The 25,347-nt window shown below is 36.1% G+C and overlaps 1 protein-coding gene across 29 annotated transcripts in view; it reads left to right on the top strand.

Moving 5' to 3' along the window:
• dlg2 (discs, large homolog 2 (Drosophila)) overlaps positions 1 to 25,347 on the top strand; it is a 273,796-nt gene that overhangs the window by 224,830 nt on the left and 23,619 nt on the right. For 28 of the 29 annotated variants that reach the window (XM_051121178.1, XM_051121189.1, XM_051121186.1 and 25 more), the window contains one exon: positions 16,109 to 16,223. In XM_051121178.1, coding sequence (XP_050977135.1) covers positions 16,109 to 16,223 — 115 coding nt within the window. Of the gene's footprint in view, positions 1 to 12,215; positions 12,278 to 16,108; positions 16,224 to 25,347 lie in introns of those variants that run through there. The other variant, XM_051121200.1, reaches the window with a different exon arrangement.

Raw genomic sequence — 25,347 nt, 5'->3', positions numbered from 1 at the left:
TTTGGTTAGTAATATGCATTGCTAAGAACTTCATTTGCACAACTTTAAAGGTGATTTTCTCAGTATTTTGATTTTATTTTTTATTTTTTAATCTATTCCAGATTTTCAAATAGTTGTATCTTGGCCAAATATTGTCCTATCCTAACAAACCATACATCAGTGGAAAGCTTATTTATTCAGATGATGTAAAAAAAAAATGGACCCTTATGACTGGTAAAAAAAACCCTTATGACTGAAAATTTGATTGATGTAATGCTAAATAAAAATATTAATTTCTTTAAAAACAATCTTACTGACCCCAAAATATTGAACAGTAGTGTGTATTTAATTGTTATAATCAGATATCAGGAAGGACTGATTTATTGCATTTGCAAGTTGCAGTTGAGTAAAATACATTGAGTACTATTATTTTAAATAGTTTTATTATTATTATTATTATTTTATTTATTTTAAAAGCCTGTTAAAAACTGCTTCACACGCATTTTAGAACTGGCAAGGATAAAATACACACAAAAAAGCCATACTGTAAGTTTATTTCCATTGTGGTCCTCGGAAAAGTAACTAGAACTAGAATTTTTTTTTTTACTATAAAACAATATTTTATGTTGATACATTACATAGTGTAAGGTACGTTTTTTATATTTTGTCTTATATTTTTGAATACCTATTTTGGCTCTTATTTTTGGTCCGTTTAAGACAAAGTCTGTGTATCATTTATGATTTAAATTTGCCTACTTAGATCAGATCAGTGTTTCTCAACTCTGGTCTTGAAGACCAACCTCCCAGAATCTTTTAGATGTCTCACTAACCAAAACAGCTGATTCAGCTCATGTGTGCTGAGACTTCTAAAACATTCTGGGAGGTTTGTCCTGAGATCTGGAGTTGAAAACCATTAATATAGATAGTCCCGGAGCTAACACACATGGAATAAAAGCAGCAAAAATGGGTCTTTTTAGGTTATATGTTCTCTAACAGAAGCTAAATTTAGATCTCAGGGTCAGGGTTCGGGTCAGCAGCCATGCTTGTCTTACTGCACTGCTCACTGTCTCCGTTCCTCTCCTTTCCTCCTTTTCCACCTCTGACCTTCTCCTCACCCAAACTACCTGCTGCCCCCTGCTGAAAGCAACAAACACACACAGATCACACTCACAGAAGCATGTTAACCCACACAAACACGGACCACTTTTGGTCTATAGTAGTTTTCTAAACTAATATGTTTGAACATATTAGTACAGATTTAGTCTGTTTGCAGATGCAGCTTGGTATTTGTATTTAATGCAATAGCAATCGTACATTTAATGCATGCATTATTAAAATAACACTACACATGATAAAGTTTCCTACTATAAGACTGAAACATGATGGTTTATTTTAGCATTCTAATATATTTCTGATATTATATGATCTTTTGCTGTTCCTCATCTGGTTTGAGTTGATATTATTTGACTTTAAGAGGCCAGCTATAATCATACTAAAGACTGATGATATATTTTTCTAACTTCTGACACCCATCCAGCCTATCATTAGATGACGTCCTATATAGTAGGTAGATACGTGGAGGAGAGACATAGATAAGGTGACGATCCCTGTCTGGCAGGAGCTTAAGGGGCGGAAGTGCTCTGGAGGAATGAATTTGGCAAGTGCATAGGATTCCCCATTCATAAATAAGGATGCTTTTTTATTCAGATGGCAGCAAGAGACGAAGTCATCAGAGGTTTCTAGAGCAGCTCCCAACAACTTTTGACATTCTGTTCTATTGCTGAACCAGTAACTCCCAACTTTCTCAGAGACCCCATGCATAATTTCCCAAATTTTGGCTGAGTTGTATGATAATGTTGGACTTTTGCCGACCAAGCCTTTGTTAGGGGTATTGTGAGTCCACAAAAATCGATTCTCTTTGCATTAATATTTAATTCTAATCGCAATTTCCTCCGTTTGCAATATGGCCGTGCAGCCACTATGCAAAACTGTTTAGTATAGATGTTTTGTGGGTTTTCACAATAAGTTTTGGAGGTGCTTTTACAAGTTCACAATAGTCAGCATTATGAGTATTTAGTCATAGAGTCGTAGTTCCAACTAGGCTGATCTTTTCTCCGTGGCTCAATCCAATTCCCCTGATGCTCTTGGGATCGATTCTGGGGAGGTTGAGCTCATTAAGGTGCAGGGCTTAATGCAAGCTTGCACTTTCTGCAGGGGTGTTGTGGGACTGCTGAGATGGGCTTTCCAAGGGTCCTTTTCATCAGCAACTCCCCGAGTCATATGATTGTGTAGCAACACATAAAATGTACCATTCCCAGAACGCTGAAGATGGATTGATAATCAAGCGAAATCATAGACCAGCTAAATTGATATTCTTACAGTAAGACTCTTATATCTTGAAACTCCTCAGACCATTTTGTAAACCTTGGAGGGGATATATCATACATTTAATTATGATTTGATTATTGTCTGTGATAATTAGGACTAACGATCGATTAAATATTTGAACTGGATAACATTTACTGAAAAAAGCCCCTTTGTGAAGATAACCTAAACCTGAAATTGCTCTTAAAGAAGGAAAATCGCTTACTTAGGAATTAATGTAAAGACAGAACAGGTAGGTAGAAGGTAGACCGATTTAAAGGATTAGTTTACTTCCAGAATAAAATTTCCTCGTAATTGTCTTCCTTCAGTCGCAAAGAAATTACAGCAAAAAAAACAGGATTTTTCTCAATCAGAGCCAACGGGTTGAAGGTCTAAGTTGCAGTTTCGGTTCAGCTTCAAAGGGCTCTACATTATCCCAGGCGAGGAATAAGGGTCTAGTCTAGCAAAAAGATTGAACATTTTCTTAAAACATCAAAAATGTATATACTTTTTAACCACAAATGCTCATCTTGCACCAGCCCGACTTCACGCATTACGTAATCATGTTGGAAAGGTCACGTGTGATGTAGACGAACGTGCAAAGAAAGTCAAACGGCCTTTACAAAAAAAGATAAAACAACAATGTCAGATGATTTTAAAGTTGGAGCAAATGAGGTGGTGTTTGTCGTCCTACCATTCCTTTTGAACCGAAGCACACAGATGAAGAACTAACCACACAAAAACCAACATGATTACATAATGCGTGAAGATGCGTTATTCCATGCCTGGGATCGTGTAGAGATCTTTAAAGCTGCAATGAAACTGCAATTTGTACCTTCAAATCATTGACCACTATTGAAGTCCACTATATTGAGAAAAATCCTGAAATGTTTTTCTCAAAAAAGCTTAATTTCTTTGCGACCAAAGAAAGAAAGACATGAACATCTTGGATGACATGGGGGTGAGTAAATCATCAGGAAATTTTTATTCTGGAAGTGAACTTCTCCTTTAAGCATGGTCAGACAGCGTTGCCTTATCTTATGTTCCATCTCTGGGAAACATGATTACATGCTATTTTATCAGAGTGCCTGCAGGTACAGCAAACACTTCCTGAACCTTGGTAATTTCACAGTAATAAGTTATACACTGAAACTCACACACAGATCCACATATTGACTGACAGACCATCTTCTCTTCCAGGAGAGGATGGACAGATTGCAGTATTTTGTTTCTAGATTTCACTACACCATCACTACAAAAAACATAAAAAATAATTAAATGACTGTCCCTCAGTGCTAGCTGATGGAAAATCGTGGATTTACTCTCCAAACACATTGCAGTTTTTAGCTGGCATTTTGAAAGAGAGAACAATAGGTTTGAAAAGGTTTTTCAGATCTGACATTTTCATTTGTGTGTGTGTGGTTCTGTTAGTGTGGCTTTCTGGTAGAGAGGATTGAGGCCACTAGTGCGGACATACTGACATCACCAGTGTGCATAAACTAAACTCAACAGACAGCCAGACAGCCAATGATGGGCCAAGGACACCTAAGGGAACTCTGTACATACACACACACAAACACACACACGCACACACTCACTGTATCTAGCTATCTAAATGAGGACTCACCATAAACTTATGTTCTTTTTATATAAAACAAATTAGAATTAAACTTTTTCTTAAAGGGATAGTTCACCCAAGAATGTCATGCCAAACCCGTAAGACCTTCGTTCATCTTCAGAACATAAATTAAAGATTGTCAAAGACTGACAGGGAAGAGAAGAATTTGTTGAATAAAACTGTTATTTTTGTTTTCTGTGCACACAAAGTATTCTCGTAGCTTTATAACATTACGATTGAGCCACTGATGACACATGGATTTTAATAATGTCTTTACTGCCATTCTGGGCCTTTAAATGTAGTACTACCGTTGCTGTCTATGCAGGGTCAGAAATCTCTTGGATTTCATAAAAAATATCTTCATTTGTGTTCCGAAGATGAACAAAGGTCTTATAAGTTTGGAATGACATGAGGGTGAGTAATTAATGACAGAATTTTAATTTGTGGGTGAACTGTTCCTTTAAAACACTGTTTGTTTTCCAATGCAAATATTAAAGGGGTCACACCGGCAGAGGCCGCTCCCACGATAGTTGATTGACATGAGCGTCTTACCTCAGACCCACCTTAAATCAGCTGTAACAGTCCAACCTCCATTGTTTCGATGCCGGAGCATGGATATAAATGAGACAAGAATATCTCTGATTGAGCGATTGAGGTGTTGTGTTGCTGGATGTAATAATGAACATAGTGGTCGTCATTTACTCCTGATATCTGAGCCACCGAAGATGCAGTGGATTACGTTTGTTTGTGAAGGGAATGTGCCTCCCGATCAACAAAAATGCGTTTATGTTCACGCAAATCATTTGTGATCCAGCTTCACTTACAGCAGAAGTGAGTATAAGGGTTTTTGCTGGAAATCTCTGCAATCACCTTTCCTAATAACATTCTAGTTAGCAAGTTGCACGGCTAAACGCGTTAAATGAGGCTAAAGTAAATAAACTCTCAGAGCAGCTCCTCACTCAACAGAGAGAAGAGAGGGGTGGGGCCAGCAGAGCTCATTTGCATTTAAAAGAACAATCCATCACAATGGGTTGATTTTTGCAGAGCTCATTTTGACAAGGTAAAAGGGTGTTGTTTTACACAACCATTGAGAATTTTTAACCAAAGTATATTATAGACTTTTCATTAAGACCCTAAAGAATCATATCAGCTTGTGGAAAATGGGCATCCGATGACCCCTTTAATGTTTTCAGAGAATATATTTTGAATAAAGTTTATTTTTCTAAGCGCATATATATTCTTAGACTTGGGGAACAATTGGGATAAAAACAAGAAAAATAAGCCTAATTTAAGACATGTACTGCTAAATATAATACTCATTATCTATATGAAATATGAATCATATGCATCTTTGGGGACATCCTCAAAGGTACATTTTGACAGAATTAGCTAACATTTGGTTATAGCTTAATAAACCCACACACACTATTACAAACAGGGTAGACTACTATAAATTTCTTATCACTGAGAATTTCTAATAAAACCTTCCTGTTTTGATGTGCCAACGAGCTATTAATTAAATCTGCAGTGTCCCTCAGATAAAACTGGTTTTGCGATCAAAAATCCTAACATCTAATGTTTGTGTGTGAAGAGAGAATGCAATCTGCAGCAAACAGGACCATTAATCATTGAGCTGGATAGCCAGAGCTCTATGAATGAGTATTTTACTCTAATATTGTGTGTCCCGCTGATTTATGACTAACCTCTGCCCTCCTTCTCATTCTTTCTAATGAAGCCCAAACATCTGAACAACTTCCACAGAAAATGCATCTTCTGTAGTACTATTGTTTTGACAGATTGTGCCACATTCATGCAAGTTTCGTTGTGTTACTAATTTAAAGGGCAACATTCAGAGAGAAGTATTTTTTCCAGAACATGATTTATAATATTTATATTCACATTCTAGCTGTTTTGTCATGGACTGTACAAAACTAATTAGTTTAACCTTCTGAGAAGTAATTTTAAGGTCACACAAGGTTATCTCTCCTCCTCTCAGGAATATTATTAATATTCCATGTCTATTAACTTCAGTGCATAACTTGTTCCGGACATGAATTATACATCAAATTGTGCACCTTGTTGAGAAGAGGTGTGCTATTACGTTTCTAAGCAATCAGGCTTACAATTTTCACCTGGCGGGCGAGAAAAAATGAATCACACAAGCTTTGAAGGAAGAATCTGAGCCTTAGACCAGAATATCATAAAGGCATTCACGTATGTCTTTTCAAACATTTCAGAACGCGTTAGCAATCACCTAGAACACCCTTGCATTGTTTTTCACAGTTAAGCATTATGTTTTCTTCAGAAAGTACAAAAATATAAGTTTAATTGTTGTTCTTGTTGGACTTTAAGTGGTTTTCAGAACACCCCTTTGGGTTGTTTGGGAGTATATATTTCTTTAATGGGCTGTGAGGTGGACTTTTGCCAGTGTTTAGCCACTGCTTGGCCCTGATCCCAGATAGCCTGTGGCTGAGTTTCTCAGGCTGAGGTTCTTTTGGCAGATTCTCAAGAGGATACACAGTCTCTGGATTCAAACATACATGACCATCATGCCTGGACTGCTGTTTACACACACTCATGTACGCTTAAACCAGACATTTATTCCACGTTGCATTTACAGTTGCTCTGCAAAACTTTGCATGGAAAATACAGTTTTCAATAGAAATCTGCGCAGTTGACGGTTTTTGCATGAAGACCAAAAGAAGCAGCTTGGTTTGAAATAGCTGCGTCCGAAATTCTGTACTCGCATACATATCGTAGCAGGGCTGTTTCCTCGGAGGAGGCAAGGGAGGCAGTCTCCTCAAACTATTTGGTTAGAAAAAAATTTGGAGTACAAAAATAAAACAATAAAACGGCAGCATTACAAAATATTGAATTAAAAAGTATATAAATCACTCGTTTTTCTAAAGAATCATTGTCCAACCAGCATGTAAATTTACAGCGAAAGTCCACGTCTTTCTTGCCTCCCCTCACCCCATTGAGTTTTAACAGACCAGGGGCGTCGCTAGGGCTAATCATTCGGGGCTTGAGCCCCGAAAGTTTTTACTCCAGCCCCGAATGTTTTTTTTTTTTTGTATGACCCTATGATTTGCACGAAATTTGACAACGTTTGAATGATTTAATCAAAAGTTGGTCATTAAACTTAAATCAAGTCGCGATATGGACTAGTATCTGTAAATATTATGCCACAAAAGACTATTTAAATAGGAATCCTGCATGTTCTGCGTGTCTTTTTATGAATGAACGGCGCGGGTGCGCGGTTTTGTTTTCTATACATGTAATACTGATACGCGCAGTCATTTCAGCGTCTGCCGTTTCACTAAATGAGGACATAAATACATTAACAACATCTCCAGAACTGCTCTGAGAGTAACTTCATGAGCATTTCACTGTTTCATTTGAGTAAAACAAGCGTCAAATTTAAAGGTATTCACGACAAGTCAGCAACCCGTCAAAATAAAAGTTCGGTTTAACTTTATTAATCATTCAGTATAATGTACGTGCCTACTACTACTACTACTACTACTACTACTACTATTAATTAATAAAAATGTATACATTTTTTTTCACACAATGTTTCTTCCATGTTTTACATTTTAATAGTAAATCCCCTTTATTTGCCAAAAATAAAATATAATTTTATTTTATACCTTCATCTGAAAAATACACATAATTCCATAAGGCTATTGTAAAAATAAATAAAACTTGTTTTTATGCATTCAAATAAACATGCTAAAACATATTTGGTAACAATAAAATGTAAAGTGAGAAAAAAATTAAACATTTCATAGGGTCCTCAACATGTAATTTTTCTTAACTTTTGATAAATTGACAGTAAATTGTATAAGATTCATGGTTTTAATTAATGACACTTGATTAAATACATTTGAATTAATAAAATTAAATTTAACCATTAAAAAGAAGACCAGAAAAATGAAAACAGAAAACAGAATTTGAAAAAAATAAAATAGGGCCCTATTTTTGCATGCAACTATATATTTGTTACAGTTATAAATATATATTTTTAAATGTATTATTTTATTTGTCTAACATATTTTTGCAATGTTATAATTTTGTTATATTACTTTGATATGTTTGCTATTTGCAGTGATTACTATTTACTATTGTTAATAGTGTGACAAGGTCTTTAACACCCAGTTTAATGCCCCTGGACCCACCTAAAAGGATCAAGGTTTAACCACTTCTGTCTAACAAAATCTTATGTGAGCATGATGTGAGCTCCCACCAACTACCACTAGCCCCTGATGTTTTGGCACCAGCCCCGGATGTTTTAAAATCCTAGGAACGCCCCTGTAACAGACCCCTTAAAATGTGCAGTGGGTTTGGTGGGGGGTAATTGAGAATGAATGGGAGAAAGTCACGTGAGAGGGGGCAAATCTCCTCATAGAGATTTAAAGGCATCAGCATTATATTTAGTCAATAGGGGTGTAACGGTACACAGATGTCATGGTTCGGTACGTACCTCGGTTCGACGGTCACAGTTCGATATGATTTTGGTACAACACACACAAAAAAACAAATCTTTCCACCTACATGTGATGGTACTAAATATTATATCAAATTTATGTCATATATAGGCTATAAAATCTGCAGTACATATGCACATACAAGGAATAAATACTTGAAATATATTTAATTTAGTTAACTGCTGAGTTTCAGTTCAGTTTTGTGACGGAAAGGAAACTCAAATGGCAGAAAGCGACATTCTATTTGTAAGATGATTTTGCTGGTATGAGGAAAGTTGAAAATTCGCTGTTCTTCTGCTGGCAGTTATCAAACAGTTTTGCATTACTGTGGGCGCCCCCTTCTGGATTGATGGTGAATTGCCTGTATTCGTTGTAAGGCCTCATGCACCGAACCGAGATGCCCGTACCGTGACGGTTTGGTACGAATACATGTATCGTTACACCCCTATTGGTCAGTCTACTCTAAAGGCCTTAGCAATGTTAAATTGTGAAGATCTTGAGTTTTCGTTAAAGGGCATGTCCGTGGTGTCCTGCCAAAGTTTGACGTTTTGCCATGGGAATAGAAGGTGTTGTAGCTCAGCCATACAACATACGATCTGCTCCAAACTTGACACGTTTGATAAGAGTCTTGGCCTGAACACATCTAAAGGCCAGTATTCTGTTATAATCATAGTACCACCTGTTGGCAACAGGAAATGACTTGTTTTACACTAACTTAAACATGCAATGTCCAGTCTACACCAAACTTCTCGTTTGGTAAGAGTCCTGGCCTGAACTCATCCAAAGACCAATATTCAGTTATAATCATAGTGCCACCTGCTGGCAACAGGATACGTCATGCGTTATGCGCTATGTTCTGCACCAGACTTCATATGTTTGATAAAAGTGCTGACCTAAAGACATCTACATGCCAATATCCAGTTATAGTCATAGCGCCACCACCTGGTAACAGGAAGTTTGGCACATATAACCTGACATATTCTTTCTATATTTACCACTTTTAAATGCATAGTTTTTCTAAAGCCAATGGGTGGTGGTGAGCCCGGATGCGAGGGCCCTTTCAAAGCTGCTTGCAGCTTTAATGTTTAAGTTGTTACTGCTTAGAGTTCTTATTTTGAAATAAATGTAAAATGCTTAAAAACACTAATTTGATGAGATATTTGGCTTTAATAAATAGAATATTGATTGCATTGTTAATGTAAAAATAAGTAATTTGGGTACTTTTTGCCTACTCCTTTATGAGTACTGTGAATTTGGACATACTACTCTTTTTACATGGTTTTTCACCTACTTTAGAGTAGGGAAGTATGTGATTTCAAATCTTGCTCAGCAAAATTTGACCGCATCTTTAAACTGTCACCATTACAATGATCGCTCACCAACGTCTTCCTATCTCAGTGCTGCAGTCTGTAGATACAGTAGCATTTTTAGCTAAAATCTTGTGCACACGTGTGTGCTGACACATTACAGATGATGCTGGCTTAATTTACAGTCTCTACTTCCCTGCAAATGTCACACTGCCAGTTCTGTAGCTCACACATTGTGATTGTACCTCCTGGCGCAGTGATGCTCTTTTCCCCTGCTGCGGGTGGAGCTGTATTTGGCATGTTGGAGTCACTGCACAGCAGCTAATGAGACTACACAAGCTGTCCTCTATTAACTGAAAGCATCTCACTGCAGACTGACATAAATGTGTGTGTGTGTATGAGTGATGCGCAAGGGCGGCTGTCTGCCTAGATGTGTCCAACATCATGCACGCTAATACGAAACCGACATTCATGACAGTAAATGCAGCTATTTTTGCAAAATTAAGACAGATGTGTTGAATGCACCTGCTTTAACGTGCACATTTCTGTGCTCAGAATCTCTGAACGTACATCCGCTGTACAGTTTTTTTTAGTTTTTGTCTCTGGACATGCGGTAATCCATCATCCCAAACAGCCTGTAATCTTCTGTGAATTTCTCAGCTTGAAATACAGGTCTGAGACAGGCAGAGGTAGAAAGCTTTTCTTCTGTCTAGAAGGTTCCTTGTGCAGCAGATCCTTGTGGCTTTTCAAGGGAAAGGTGCAATTTTTGTGAATTACAGTAGAATCTGAACAGAGTCTTGGAGTTTAGAGATTTAGATTTAGCCCATATATAAACATACAGGATCTCGAAAGCAAAAAGATTAAATGATCAAATTGTTTGCACGGGGAAGAAAAGGTATTTGCTAAGATGATAAAGTCTGCAATATTAAATATTTCAATTATTAATTATTAAATTGATTATTTTTAATTTAAACCAAAAAATTGTATATATTATAAATAGTTTGGAGTAAGTTTTAATTTTTTTTTTGTGACAGCAAAGGCATATAAAACATATCTTTTTTAAAAAAAATTTATTTATTCATGAAAGAATCCTGAAATAAAAAAAATGTATGAGAATTTGTTACAACTATAGATATAAATTGATATAAATAATTTATTATAGAAATTATGGCTAAAAATGTAATTATTATTTTTAATTAAAAACTTAAATTATATATATTAATGCAAGTTTGAGGTACGTTTTTCTTTTTCTTTTTTTTTTTTACTTTTTTTGTGACATCAAAGAGATAAAACACCTTTTTTATGTTTTCATGAAAGAATCCTGAAAAAAAATCACAATCTTTTTACAAAAATACTAAGCATTACAAGTGTTTTCAATATAATATAATATAATATAATATAATTATAATATAATATAATATAATATAATGTAATGTAATGTAATGTAATGTAATGTAATGTAATATAATATAATTTTTTTAGATATCTATTTTTTTATTATTTGAATTTATTTTTCTTTGTTTTATTTTTCTTTGATTTTTCTTTGATATATATATTAATGTAAGTTCGTGGTAAGTTTTTCTTTTCTTTGTTTCTTTTTTTGTGACAGCATAAATATATAAAACACATCATTTAAAAAAAAATCTAGTCATGAAAGAATCCTGAAAAAATGATCACAATCTTTTTACAAAAATAGTAACATTACAAGTGTTTTCAATATAATATAATATAATATAATATAATATAATAAATTAATAAAATTTTCTTGATAACCTAAAAATTTGGCTTTGCCATCACAGTAGTAAAATATATTTCAAAATATATTCTAATAGCTAATTGATTGATTGATAAACTTTAGTATACATTTTTGTATAATTTTGACCATTTACATTTTAAAATTTATTTTTACAATTATTTGTACCTCTATCTTGTAACTCCATATAATAGTATAATACTCTGATTTTTATTTCTCCTTGGGAATTTTAGTGTAAACATTATAAAGAAACTTATTTTCCTGTGAGACTCTCCCTTCACACCTGTGAAACTGTATTTTTATCCTGCTGTATTTACCTTTCCATCTGACCCCAGGTCAGTGGTTAATAATCTATTGATTTCTCAATTCACGTGTTTACTTCACAAGCCTGCTGCTTATGCGCACCAATTCCCTTCATATGCTGGTGAAATCCGCAAGGTTTGAAGAACAGTTAAAGCTGAAATATTTGCTGGATTTGTGGCTTGTTTACCTTTAAGCAAGCTAATACGCTGCAGATTGAAAACACAAAGCCGACATCAAGAGAGAAAATCCAGCATGGCTTTTGATCTGGTCTACTTTAGGGGGGGCGGGGAGGGACTCTAAGACACTCAGCCCCGCCCACTCTAGAATCCCAGCCAATGAGAGCAAGTCTGGAGGAGAGAGTGTGTGAGAGAGAAGAGAGAGGAGGCGGTAGAGTGGCAGAGTCTTTGCTTGTGTGTAGGGAGCGGTCAATCTCTCACGCTGCTGCAGTCTGCGAGCATCCTCAAGAGTGAGAATCTCTTTTTATTCTCTCTTTCATTCATGCGTTCTTTCGTTTATCCTTGATTCCATCCTTTTAGCCTCTCACCTTTTCAGTTTCTCTGCTGTTGCTGATTCGTTTCTGCTCAAGTGAGAGTGCATTCGCAAGCACACGTGTGTGTATGTGAGTGTGTAGCATGTTTTATTGTGTTTAATTTGGTTTAGTTGAGGTTACATTAATGTTACTCTTTACAAAAGTGCAATTTATGTTGAAACTGCATGATTTTGTTTTTCACATTGTGTTTTCTTAAGCAACAACTTCCTTTGTGAATAGTTCTCAATGTATGAACTTTTTTCCGTTTTTATTTACAAAAGACTATTGAATATTTTGGGAACAATGTTCCCAAAGAACATCTCCTGAAGGTTTGTGTGCTCAGCAATCTTTTTTTTCATTTGAGTGGATTTGTTCGGGATGAGTGCGTCCCTCACTGCAGGATTGTTTTGGGTTCTCTACTTATCCTCCGTCTGAGCTTTGCACCACTCTGAGACTCTTTAATCTGTTTTTCCTCTCTTTCTGTCTTTTTCTCTGGAGAAGAAGCATCTCTTTGTTTCATTTTTGTTGTTTAGCGCTTTCCCTGTCTTTTCAAATAACATTGAGGCCATCAGAGAAAGAGGTAGAGCTTAGTTTCCAGAGGTGGGAGTGATTTGAATAACGCCTGTATATTTTGTTAGGAGGGAATGCGGATATATTTGTGAGTCAGGTCTTTTTTTTATGCTTTCACTGATTGTATCATCATCATAATTGTCCTTGGTCTTCCTCTCTCAGCCTGGAGCCTAATGACAAAATTTACTTGTCATTTGACCTTTGAGTTCCTGCAAGGACAGACGGGGCTCTCAAATCAGCCTTATTCCTCAGTAGAACCTTTGATGACTCTCATGTTCATTTAAAATATCAGAAGCTGCTCAAATCATCTATTTGATTAGTGCTTTAGTTATTTGCATAAAGTATTTTTAGATCAGTTAAAACAAAATGAAAGAGACTGAATAAAAAAAGCAGCGAGAAAAGGAATCAAGTCAGCTGTAACATGTTGCTCAGGTGTGGTAGCTGCTCTTTTGGGGCCGCCGTGTTGGTTTGGTTGGTCTAATGGTGTTCACACTGGGCTTTGGGGCATTGCTGAGTGCTCAGGTTCAGCACACAGTGTGTGTGTGTACACTGGTCTCAGCAGCAGCCACAGCAGATGTAGTTCTCTGCTGAAACAGGGCTGAGGTGTGCTGCACCCTCAACAAACTGCCAAGCCATGCACTAGATGACCTGCTGAAAGAGCTTGAGTCCTGTTTTAGGAGGGCAAATCTATGTATTAAAGCTCATTAATGTCTGTGTCTTTGCCGTCCTGAAAAATACACTACAATGTTGAGTTATAATATGCTAAATAAAATATTACAAGAAAATACTATTTTGGTCTTTGTGCATCAAAATTTGATGTTTAATTTCACTGCCGTTTTGTTGTAACTAACTGTGACATTCCCTAGCAATTTCTGAGTGAAAATTGTACTTGCACCATTTTTTAATTGGGACTGGTGAGATTTTTGGGTAACACTTAACAATAAGGTTCATTAGTTAACTACTTCTGTTAACATGAACTAAGAATGGACATTGCTTCTACAGCATTTATTAATTGTGTAGTTAATATTAATTTCAGCATTTACTAAAGCATTATTAAAATCACAAGTTGGGTTTTGTTAACATTAGTTAATGCACTATGAACTAACATGAACTAACAATGAACTCTATTTTCACTAACTAATGTAAACAAAGATTTACAGTGTAATAAATGTTGTTTATTGTTTCATCATTTTAGTTCATACATTAATTAATGTTAACAAATGACACCTTATTGTAAAGTATTACCACTTTTTTGAAAGTTTTAGTCTTAAAAACAGTTAAAAACAATACAGTTTTTTACTTTAAAATGCAATTTATTTCTGTGATCGCAATTAATGTTCAGCTGCCATTATTCCATTCAGAAATCATTCTGTTAAGCTGATTTGGTGTTTAAGAACTATTTTATTATTATAGCTATTATTATTAATATTAATTTTGAAAACCATTGTTTTTTAAATCTGGTTTTATGAATTAGATGTAGTTAAAAATATCATTCACACTTTATTTTGAGGTCCAGTTCTCTCTATTAACAAACCATTAAAGGAGAAGTTCACTTCCAGAACAAAAATTTACAGATCATTTACTCACCCGCTTGTCATCCAAGGTGTTCATTTTTGTGAAAAAAACATTTCAGGATTTTTCTCCATATAGTGGAATTCTATGGTGCCTGCAATTTTTAACTTCCAAAATGCCATTTAAATGCAGCTTCAAAGGGCTCTAAACGATCCCAGCCGAGGAAGAAGGAATTGACAATTTATATACTTTTTAGCCTCAAATGCTCATATTGTCTAGCTCGGTGTGAACTCTGTGTATTCCGGTTCAAGCCAGTTAGGGTAGGTTGAAAAGCTCCCAACATTGCTGTTTTAACTTTTTTTGTAAAGGGAGTTTGATCTACTTTGATCACATTCACTTTGTAAACACTGAATCGGTACTTCTGCAGTGATGTAGGACAATTTTGAAGTTGGAGGAGAAAATTAGATGGGAGTTTTTTGTCCGATGAGCATCTGAGGTTTTAAAAGTATATAAATTGTCAATTTTTTTTTTTTTTTTTTTTTAAGAAAACAACTGATCGTTTTGGTAGATAAGACTCTTCTTCCTCAGCTGGGATTGTTTAGAGCCCTTTGAAGCTGCATTGAAACTGCATTTTCTACGTTCAAATTCGTGGGCACCATAGAAGTCCACTATATGGAGAGAAATCCTGAAATGTTTTCCTCAAGAAACATAATTTCTTTATGACTGAAGAAAGAAAGACATGAACATCTTGGATGAGTAAATTACCTGTGAACTTCTGTTCTGGAAGTAAACTACTCCTTAAACTACGGCATTTGCCTCAAACTCAATTTGCTGCATATTAATAGTAAGGTTCAGGCATTGGATAGGATTAGGGATGTAGAATATGGTCATGCAGAATATGTGCTTTATAAGTACTAATAAACAGCCAGTATGTTAATAAGTAACTAGTTAATAGAGAGAATTGTTCCCTAAAGTGTTACCAAAATATCATCATATTTTTGAAGTATGGAATCCTATTATAGCTGTGAAATAGGATATTTGCTTTTACCCACATAAATTTACATTTTTTAATATTTTTCTTTGAGTATGAGGCTCATGGCTTGAACACCCCAGAGGAAGGCGAAACAAAACACAACAGTGGGGTGTCTTAAAAAATGAATATATTAAGTAATGGATCATATACAGTCGACTGTTTTTTATCTTCCAGAATGATGAACGTTTCAGTTCTGTAGAAATCTGTGGAGATTCCGTATCAGCCTGCGTATAACGAAAAAACAAAAGTGGGATGTTATCGGATATCATACATTTCCACAATAGAAGAAACATAATATGACTTAACCATCTCTCGCTCCGTCTCCCTCTCTTTCTCTTTCTTCTACATTTCCTATATTGACTGTGTGACCTTGTGCTAGAAGTCAGCACAGAATAGCTACTGTAGCTTGTATCGATCGGAGCTGTCATCTCAGACACTAAGACTCTACAACACCACATCCTTTCTGGACAGCATTTCTCCCAAGAGATCTTTCTAATAATACTTTGGTTTAAAACTGTTTGTTTGCATGTGCTCTGTTCCGTTCTAGTGATTTTAGGGTTGCCATTGCAGAGCTTGATGTTTGATTTAAAAAAAACAAATAAATAAAATGTTGCATTATGTTTACGCTTGCTTGGTTATGTTTGTGTTTACAGAGTACGGGCGTTTCGAGGCCAAGATTCATGACTTACGAGAGCAGATGATGAACCACAGCATGAGTTCTGGCTCCGGATCCCTCAGAACCAATCAGAAACGCTCGCTCTATGTCAGGTAGACCTCATTTATTTAAACATAAATTCACATACACTGCAAGAATTCTTTTGCTTTATATGTTTTTCATATTTTTCAGTAAATTATCCAAAGTTTTCGATTTTCCTTATTAAAATACCTTTCTCTGACGACACACAATTTAGCTTCTCAAGACCGTTTATCTTGTTGTTTGCATATTTTTACTGAAAAACAAAATTTTTTTGGTTGTGACTGACTTTGAATGAATGTTTCTGTCATCACAGCTGGGATACTGATATCCCAGCAGCCCCTGATCATGTAAACTCAGTGTTAACTGTCTCTCCATGACACTTTCGTTATGTGGGACTGATGTTAGATTGATGTGAACATCGGTGTGGTCTCTCTGGGAAATGAGACATGTTTCTAGCCTGGAGCGAGATGTTTGTTATACACACAAGCACGCATACACACACTTCAGGGGTTTGCGTGTGAACCAGCAGGGTTTCTGAGTGAGTGAGTCAGAATTCATCAGTGTCCACTTCTTACACACACATGCACTCTCAAATGAGCGCATGCTGTCTTATGTGCGCGCTCTGATCCTAGATCAGCCAGAATCACACTGTTTTACATGACATTTAGAAGAGCTATTGATGTTTAAAAGTAGTAGGAAAATAGCAACAGTGAACCATTATAAGATACTCCAAGAAACCTCTCTTTGCTCACCTGTTCTCTGTTCTGAAGTCAATATGAAAAAAAATGTTTTAGAGTGTAAGAGCCAACATGATAATAGTTTGAACCAATTTCAAGAGGCTACTAAATATTTGTACATATTTTAAAGAAACTATGAACTACGTAATATATTCTAGCCTCCAGATTCACTCCAAACATCCCATGCGACAGCACTGTTTGGCTGCTCTTCTAAACAGCTGTTATGATTCTCCCAGATATGTTTCTAAATACAATCAGCAGAACAGAGATTAGTTCTTCGTTAGCTGGTAGCAACATGCAGCTGTAGATTTCCGATTTGGCTTCGTTATTGTGTGCTAGGTGGAAAATTTCAGGAGAACCAGTGCACCTGTGGAGATCCATTGTGATAAATAGCCCCCTGTCAGCAGTTCTACATATACACACCTCCTCTCCTCCTGATGTACAGCATCCACCGCTCCCACAGCATTAAAAGATGCTCAATATCTTCTTCCCAGCTGCAGTCTAATGCCGCAGGCCCCCTCTGTGGGTGCTAGATAATTGTACTGTGTCATAGCCAGTCATTTGGGCCACAGAGCTGGCCAGTTTTGCAGAACACGGATGCTGGGAAAAGCTGAGACACAGGAAATCAGACCTTGTAGGGAGTCATTTATTTGCTGCAGAACACACCAGCACAGATTGGCTCAGTAAGTCACAGATTTGTTAGGTTTGTGATTTTACTAACGCTCGACTTAGGAGTCATATTATGCAGGTTATATAATGGTAAATTGGATTATAAAGAGCAGGTCATATGGGTTTTCGAAAAATATATTTTTTTTTTGCAGTTTGTAACGTAGCTAACGTACCTGCATAATATGACTCCTAAGTCGAGCGTTAGTAAAATCACAAACCTAACAAATCTGTGACTTATTGAGCCAATCTGTGCTGGTGTGTTCTGTAGCAAATAAATGACTCAATGTAAACAGTCTGCAAAGTTGTTTGCATTTTCAGTTGAGTGCTAAAAATAGCAAGGTTTTTGTGCTAATATTGTGATGTATACCTAGTTCAGCTTTAGGTGAACCTGGAAGGTGAACCACAAAACTGTCTTACTAAAATAGCTCTGATTAGCTCTGATAATTCGCTGTGAACCCACTATTTCCTAAGAATATGTTGATTAATGTAGACTGTTGATTGATGTTCTAGTTACTTTGTGTAATAATAAAGAATGTAAATATATTTTGGTTTACAAACTGTGTTGTTTCATCAGATAGCCACGTTAGCACTCGGCTAACATATCCACCATTATTGTTTTAAGTGTTTACAGTTTAGCAGCTGAGCACAAAACCAGATTGCTACCCAAAACTAGGCTAAAACTAACCGAGTTTCGAGGGGGTTCCCTGTTAAAAATCACGTTCCGGGATGTAAATTACACTTTTTTTGTTCGGGTTCCCTCTGGTAAATTAGCATTCCAGAGGCTAAATATGACGTGATTGGGGTTGCTTCAACCCACGGACATTAAAAACAACTATAGACTCATGCTACAGAGTACTTGCTCGAGTACTCCTCTCTGTGCCAGTCACAACAGGCTTGGCTAGCTGACCAATTAGAGCAGAGTAGGTTTAAAAAAAAGGGAGGGGTTTACAGATCTCACACTCAGAACTGATTGAATAACTAATTTTGGTTCAGAGAAAATTGCGATGTTCTATGAAAATTACAATGTTTTCTGACCTTAAATGCATTTAAACCTGTTGTAGGGCATTCCAACACAATATTAGGACACTTTAAAATACCATATAATTTTATAATAATAAAAATAATAATAAATATAGAAATAAAATAAAAAGTGTTTGACTAATAGTGGTTGTTTACTAAAATTATTGCAGTATTCCACTGTATTGCCTAGATACGTATGACATTTGAGTACTAAAAAAGCCAAATACAAGTCTTCCTGTTCTCACACACTCCTGTTTTACTGTAAGTACAAACACAAAATTTTGCTGTTTGCATTTCTAGTACAACCCTCCTTCTTTATCTCAAGTATGCAAACCTCTTTGCCACATGCACTGTAATATGTATTGTATTGAAAAATTACATTTTCAAAGGAAAATGGCAAATTGATTGTTTTATAAAGTATACGTTCTTATGTGTTAAGGGCTTCATTTTCACCCATGAATTTCTGCAAAAACTATAATCAAATGTACTCATCGACTACTCACAATAACAGGCAAAAATGCAGTCTAAAATACACTTTACAACTGTAACTAAACAGTGGATGGTAGCTATTGATTTGATGAAAAACAGTCAGAATTCACATTTAGAAGTCTTATGGCCAAAATAGCCTGTAATTGAGAGGGTCAGAGAGAGTACTGCAAATTGTTTTGGTACAAAAACTTACAAAAAGGGATAGTTCACCTAAAAATGAAAATTCTGTCATTAATTACTCACCTTTATGCCGTTCCAAACCCGTAAGACCTTTCTTCATCTTCAGAACACAAATTAAGATATTTTTGATGAAATCCGAGAGCTTTCTGACCCTGGATAGACAGCAACACAACTGATACTTTCAAGACCCAGAAAGGTGGTAAGGATATCAGTGGTTCAACCTTAAGTTTTGTTTTCTTTGCGCACAAAAAGAATTCTCGTAGCTTCATAACATTAAGGTTAAACCAATGATGTCACACGGACTATTTTAACGATGTCCTTACTACCTTTCTGGGCCTTGAATATGTCAGTTGCGTTGCTGTCTATGCAGAGTCAGAAAGCTCTTGGATTTCATCAAAAATATCTTAACTTGTAAGTATTCATGACAGAATTTTCATTTTTGTGTAAACTATGTCATGGACTAATATTAGTGTATCTCAGGGGAAGAAACTTGACTACATATACAATATGTCTCCTGTGGAATACTGTATGCCTGTAGAATTCCACAGTTGAGGAAGGAGATGGTTGTGAGGCTGGAGTTTTGCAGTCTGTGGAGGGAAACCGGAAATTATGACAAAAGTATAATTTCCAGTTTGCCTCCACTGAGTTCTGGTGATATGAATGCAGAGGTGTGAACACTGTTGGCTCCAAACTATGAATAGAAAGCACACACGTCAATGTAAAAGCAATGCATGCACAACTTCATTCACACACTGACTCAGGATGGGATATGAGTCAGTTATTGAGTGATTTTCCTCAATCAGCATGTTTCAGTGTTTCTGTCACAATGAATCAACATCACAATTTCTCTAACGCGGAAGCGTGCGTGTTTTGTGTGTGTGTACTGCTTATTGTGTGTGTCGCTCCCTCTCTGTGGTAGCATTTACATGTAACCATAACAACACCCTTCCTCTGTGTGATCTGAGAAAGAAATATACATCTCTTTATCCTGCTTATTATGCTAGAAAGTCCAGTGTGCATGTAATTTGTCCAGTGCAAATGTAAATTTCAGAATATAAATTGCAAAGATGTCTGGTTTGATTTATTTAGCAAGAAGTTGGCTGTGTTGTGTCTAGGGACTGCGACAGTGAGAGAGCTACAGTGTAGAGATTCACTTATTCCCTTTTTTTAAAAAACACTGCAAATAGTCCTACGAATACTGATGTTTGTTCATGTGTTTTTTACTTTAATTTTCCATTTTATGTTTAGCAGGACAAGACTTTAAGTCTTTACCTAACATGTTTTTTAAAGGAATATTTCACCCAAAAATAATTACTAATCTTGATGTTGTTTTAAACCCATAAAACACAAATTAAGATATTTTTGATGAAATCTTAGAGCTTTCTGACCCTGCATAGACAGCAACGCAACTGACGCATTCAAGGCCCAGAAAGTTAGTAAGAACATCATTAAAATAGTCCATGTTACATCAGTGGTTTAACTGTAGTTTTACAAAGCTTACAAAGTATACTTTTTGTGCGCAAAGAAAACAAAAAAAGCAAGTTTTTTCAATAATTTCTTCTCTGCTGTGTCTTTGTCGCGCGCTGACGACAGTACCTCGACAGCAACTTTTGAACTAACAAGCACCTCTTACATTTTCTTCACAAATTGTAAAAATGTAGTAATCACATAAAATCTTCAGTTGCTGTAATGTGTGTAATTCATTCTTGCAAATGTCAGCTCGGGTCCTGTTATTTCACTAGCCCAGGCTCTTATCGCTATGAGGCCGCTGATCTACACATACAGATTCCACTCCACTTCACTCTCAGGGGGCTTTTAAACACCCCGTTTCTCTGTAACAAGTAAAAGCACCACATTATCTGAAACTTTGACAGCACTCTGACACTTTCTTCTAGTTTGCATGTTTTCGATGTAATGCTTTTTTCCCTTTTGCCATGCTGATGGCTTCAGCTTTTATCTTACTGCTTAGCAAATACTACACTGAGGCAGCACTCACTCTTAACAAATTATGTTACCGACATTTGCTGTAGTGGAAAAATGCTGTCCATGAGGTTCACCACCCATGGATGTACCCTTTTCTGCTGAGCACTGTATATTACACACATACTGTACCTGTACTGTTTCTCTTGCTGTTACCCAGAGATTCAGCCCTGCAGCTCTACTGCAAGACCCACACAATAAATCACAACAAAAATAAATTCTCTACACAGTTTTGGCAATTTTGCATGCTGTATTTCAGTGCAAAAACCTGCACTAAACTAGACTCAAACCAGTGTTGTTATTGTTAAAGGGATAGTTCACCCAAAAATAAAAATTTAATGTTTATCTGCTTACCCCCAGGGCATCCGAGATGTAGATCTAGGTTCTTCAGTAGAACACAAACGAAGACTTTTAATTCACACCGTTGCAGTCTGTCAGTCATATAATACCAGTCTATGGGATCCACAGCTTTGAGAGTCAAAAAAACATTACACAGACAAAACCAAATTAAACCCTGCGGCTCGTGACGATACATTAAGGTGTTAAGACACAAAACGGTTGCAAGAAACTGAAAAGTATTTGTATAATTTTTTACCTCTGATCCACTGCAATGTCCAACTGTCCTGAGCACGTTCACAACAGACAGTGTGTGATGCGTCAGTGTGCTCTGGCATAGTGATCTATCAGCGTATAACATCACTCATTGTTTATACAGTGCGAAGATTGGGGGTACGACGGCTAAAAACTAAACTAAAAGATTATGGTTGCTTTCGCTATCTCATTCGGGAGTGTTGACTTTTCACCAACTCCCAACATTTGAGCCTGATCGACTGAAGTTTTGGTAGCTTGCTCTTGTATATGCCAAAGCATGTTGACGTGTCACGCGCCGGCTGTTGTGAACGTGCTCAGGAAAGTTAGGCATTGCGGTTGATCAGAGATAAAAAATTAAATAAATACTGTTCGGTTTCTTGCACAGACCGATGGTTTTGTGTCTTAACACCTCAGTGTATCGTAACCAGCCGCAGGGTTTAATTTGGTTTTGTCTGTGTAAATTTTTTTTTGACTCTTTAAGCCGTGGATCCCATTGACTGCTTAAAAACCACACAGCCTTGCATTTGCACTCTTGAAAAATGTGGTATCACCCTACGGTGGCCGAATTCTTTCAAATTTCTCTCAGACCTTTTGGGCCATGAGTGGAACAGGCCCGACCAGTTTTGTTCCGTTCGGCTTTTGTTAACCTATTCTAACAGGTGCTCTAATTTTCTCGGCCAGTGGCTTTTGTGTTTTTTGAAATATGCAAATGTGCTTATAGACACTTGTGGCACTTTGGAACAAGACAGTGCACACCAATTTTCATGTTGAAAGGACAAATGGTTGCACAGTTATAGCTATTTTTATGTTTTTTCCTCTCTAATAGTGCCACCAAGTGGCCAAGCTCTGCAGTTTTTCCCCTGTGACCTCAGATTGAGCTCTTACATAAGTGTTCTGAGTTTGGTAAAGATATTTTATTCCATTCAGGAGTTATAGGCATTTTGCTAAAAGTGGCCCTGCCCCTTTCTACCGTTTTGGCACCCCTTTGCGACTGTGATAATTAATGATATTCACTCTCCAGAGAATCTTTCTGCACTGGTTTGGTTCCGATTGGGCGAAAATAGTTTTTAAAAAAAAATGTGAAATACCCAGCAATTTCCCCAGGCTTACAATTGAGCCATGAGCCAAGGATTCCAACGACATAAGACATGTGAGCCTGCGACTGACAGTTGAGGAGTTATGGGCAATTTCGTACTGTTGTTCGCTGTAGCGCCCCCGTCTGGCCGATTGGGACGAGCCTCGGTGGTGATCTGAGTACTGCCCTCCTTCCAAGTTTCAAATCTCTACGACTTACGATTTGCATGATCAGTTTTATGTGGAATTCGCTGATCTATGACCGTTCTAACAATTACATTAGGGGTTTCAGCACTATGTGTTTGAACCCCAAAAAATTTAATAAAAACTTAAAAAAGAAAATTAGTATAAAAAGTTTTAAAATTAATACATAAATACATAAATGGTCACTATGCTACAGCTCTTGCAATACAGAATGTTTTGGTTCTTTCATCAGGTAATTTATAAATCTGTTGCATTGCTTGTATCAGTTCTGTTTATTATCATGACTGCACATAATGGCTGCTGAGGGGAGAGAGCATTATTCGATATGTGTCGTATGACAGTAAATTTGAGTTTTTGTCGGCAGATTGCACTAGCACATGCTGTTTTTTGGAAGTGTCTTGAGAAGCATCACTGTTATAATGATGCCATGGAGGAATGAATTCACTGTAATAAGCTGAGAACCTGCCAGCATACAAACATATAAAAATATTATTTATCTCCACTGTACTGTACGTAGCTTGCAGTTTCCATAACAACCTTAACGTCTTCATTGGCCGATGAGAGGGAACATGTGCTTTTTTCCCTAGGCATGTGTTTCAATCTGTGTGCGTGTGTGTTTGTTTTATCCTTTAATGAAACAAGGGTTAATGAGGATATTGAAGACAGCACTAATTGTGTGTATAGTGTAGATCATTGCTTTTTGTACTCAGTATGGTTTGTAATGGTGACTTACAGCCATCATGCTGTGTATTATTGCCTGCTTGTACCGTAGTGAGCCATTTGCAACATCGTGTGACGTTTTTTGCTAAAATATAGCTGAAAGTGTAGATAAGTTGTCTTAATATGGTGTTTGTTGTGGAATAATGCATGCTTGTGTAATTGCATCTGTGAGATTGAATGTTCCATCCATTAGAGCAGCATGTGTGCCAGCCATTATGTGCAAGCCATTAACTCTGTCATGCAGGTATCTACTATATACAGCAGTGCAGTATGGGTAGTTTGTGTATATTTTCATTGATTTCACCAACACAATATACAAAAAAAAAAATTATTTGTGTTTATTTTATGTGTTATGCTGTATAATGTCCTGCCTATAATGTCCAAGTCTATGTATTTAGTTCCATTCAAATGTTATAATAAATGGGGTTGGTAGAATTTTATTTTATTTTATTTTATTATTTTACTTTATTTTATTTAATTTTATTTATTTATTTTTTATTATTTTATTTTTTACAAAAAATCAGTTTCAAATGATTGTTTAATGATTTTTAAAGAATCTGCTGGAGTAACAGCTGCTAAAAACGCAGCTTTGCACAGGATTAAATTAGATTTTAAAATTAGAGCTGTCAAATCAAATTGAATCACAGTAAATCACATCCAAAATAAAAGTGTTAGTGTTTACAATATATATATGAAATGCATACCACACATATTCATAATATGCACATATAATTAATATGCACGTTTATTTTTAATGTGATTAATTGCGATTAATCACGATAATTCGCTTTGCAGCCTTCACACACACACACACACACATGTACGTGTGTGTGTGTGTGTGTCTGTCAACAAACTTTTTTGATGCAATTAATCATGATTATTTGATTTGACAGCCCAATTTAAATACATATAAAAATGATTTAAAACTGTAATAATATATCCCAGTATTATATATTCTGATTACTTCCGTATTAGTGTTTTTAATGTATTTTTCATCATCTATCTTGGTGAGCATAAGATGTACAAAAGACCCTTTAAAAACATTCAGCCCAAACGTTTTGTAGTTTATATAATCTAACTTTTCATAAATCATTTTAAACACAGTTATACTGCTATAATATTTGAAGCCACACAAAAATAAAACGTATTTTAGGACATGTACATGAAATAACATTTTATGTTCATCCTGTTGTTTTTTTTTTTGTTTGTTTGTTTTTGTTTTTTGTGTTTTTTTGTCATTTAAATCATTAAATGATTTTAGGCTGATTTTCTGTCATCTACATTTCATTTGTTGCATCTGCATCATAGACTTCCATTATGAGTTGTCTTGGTTACAAAACGCAATATAAAGGAGAGGTCACATGAGTGCCAGCAGAGACGACGGGGGTAGTGTTCTAGTATTACCTGGTTTTTGTTCCCCAAACTCTCACACTTTTATTCAGGAGAGCCTCTTCTTATGTGAGAGCTTTTATCAGGGCTGAATATGCATAAGTGCTGTTTAATGTGTGGTGTCATGGCAGCATTTTAGGAA

This window comes from Labeo rohita, chromosome 10 (assembly GCF_022985175.1).
Source record: "Labeo rohita strain BAU-BD-2019 chromosome 10, IGBB_LRoh.1.0, whole genome shotgun sequence".
NCBI lineage: Eukaryota > Metazoa > Chordata > Actinopteri > Cypriniformes > Cyprinidae > Labeo > Labeo rohita.
This window is presented reverse-complemented; position numbering and strand designations above follow the sequence as displayed.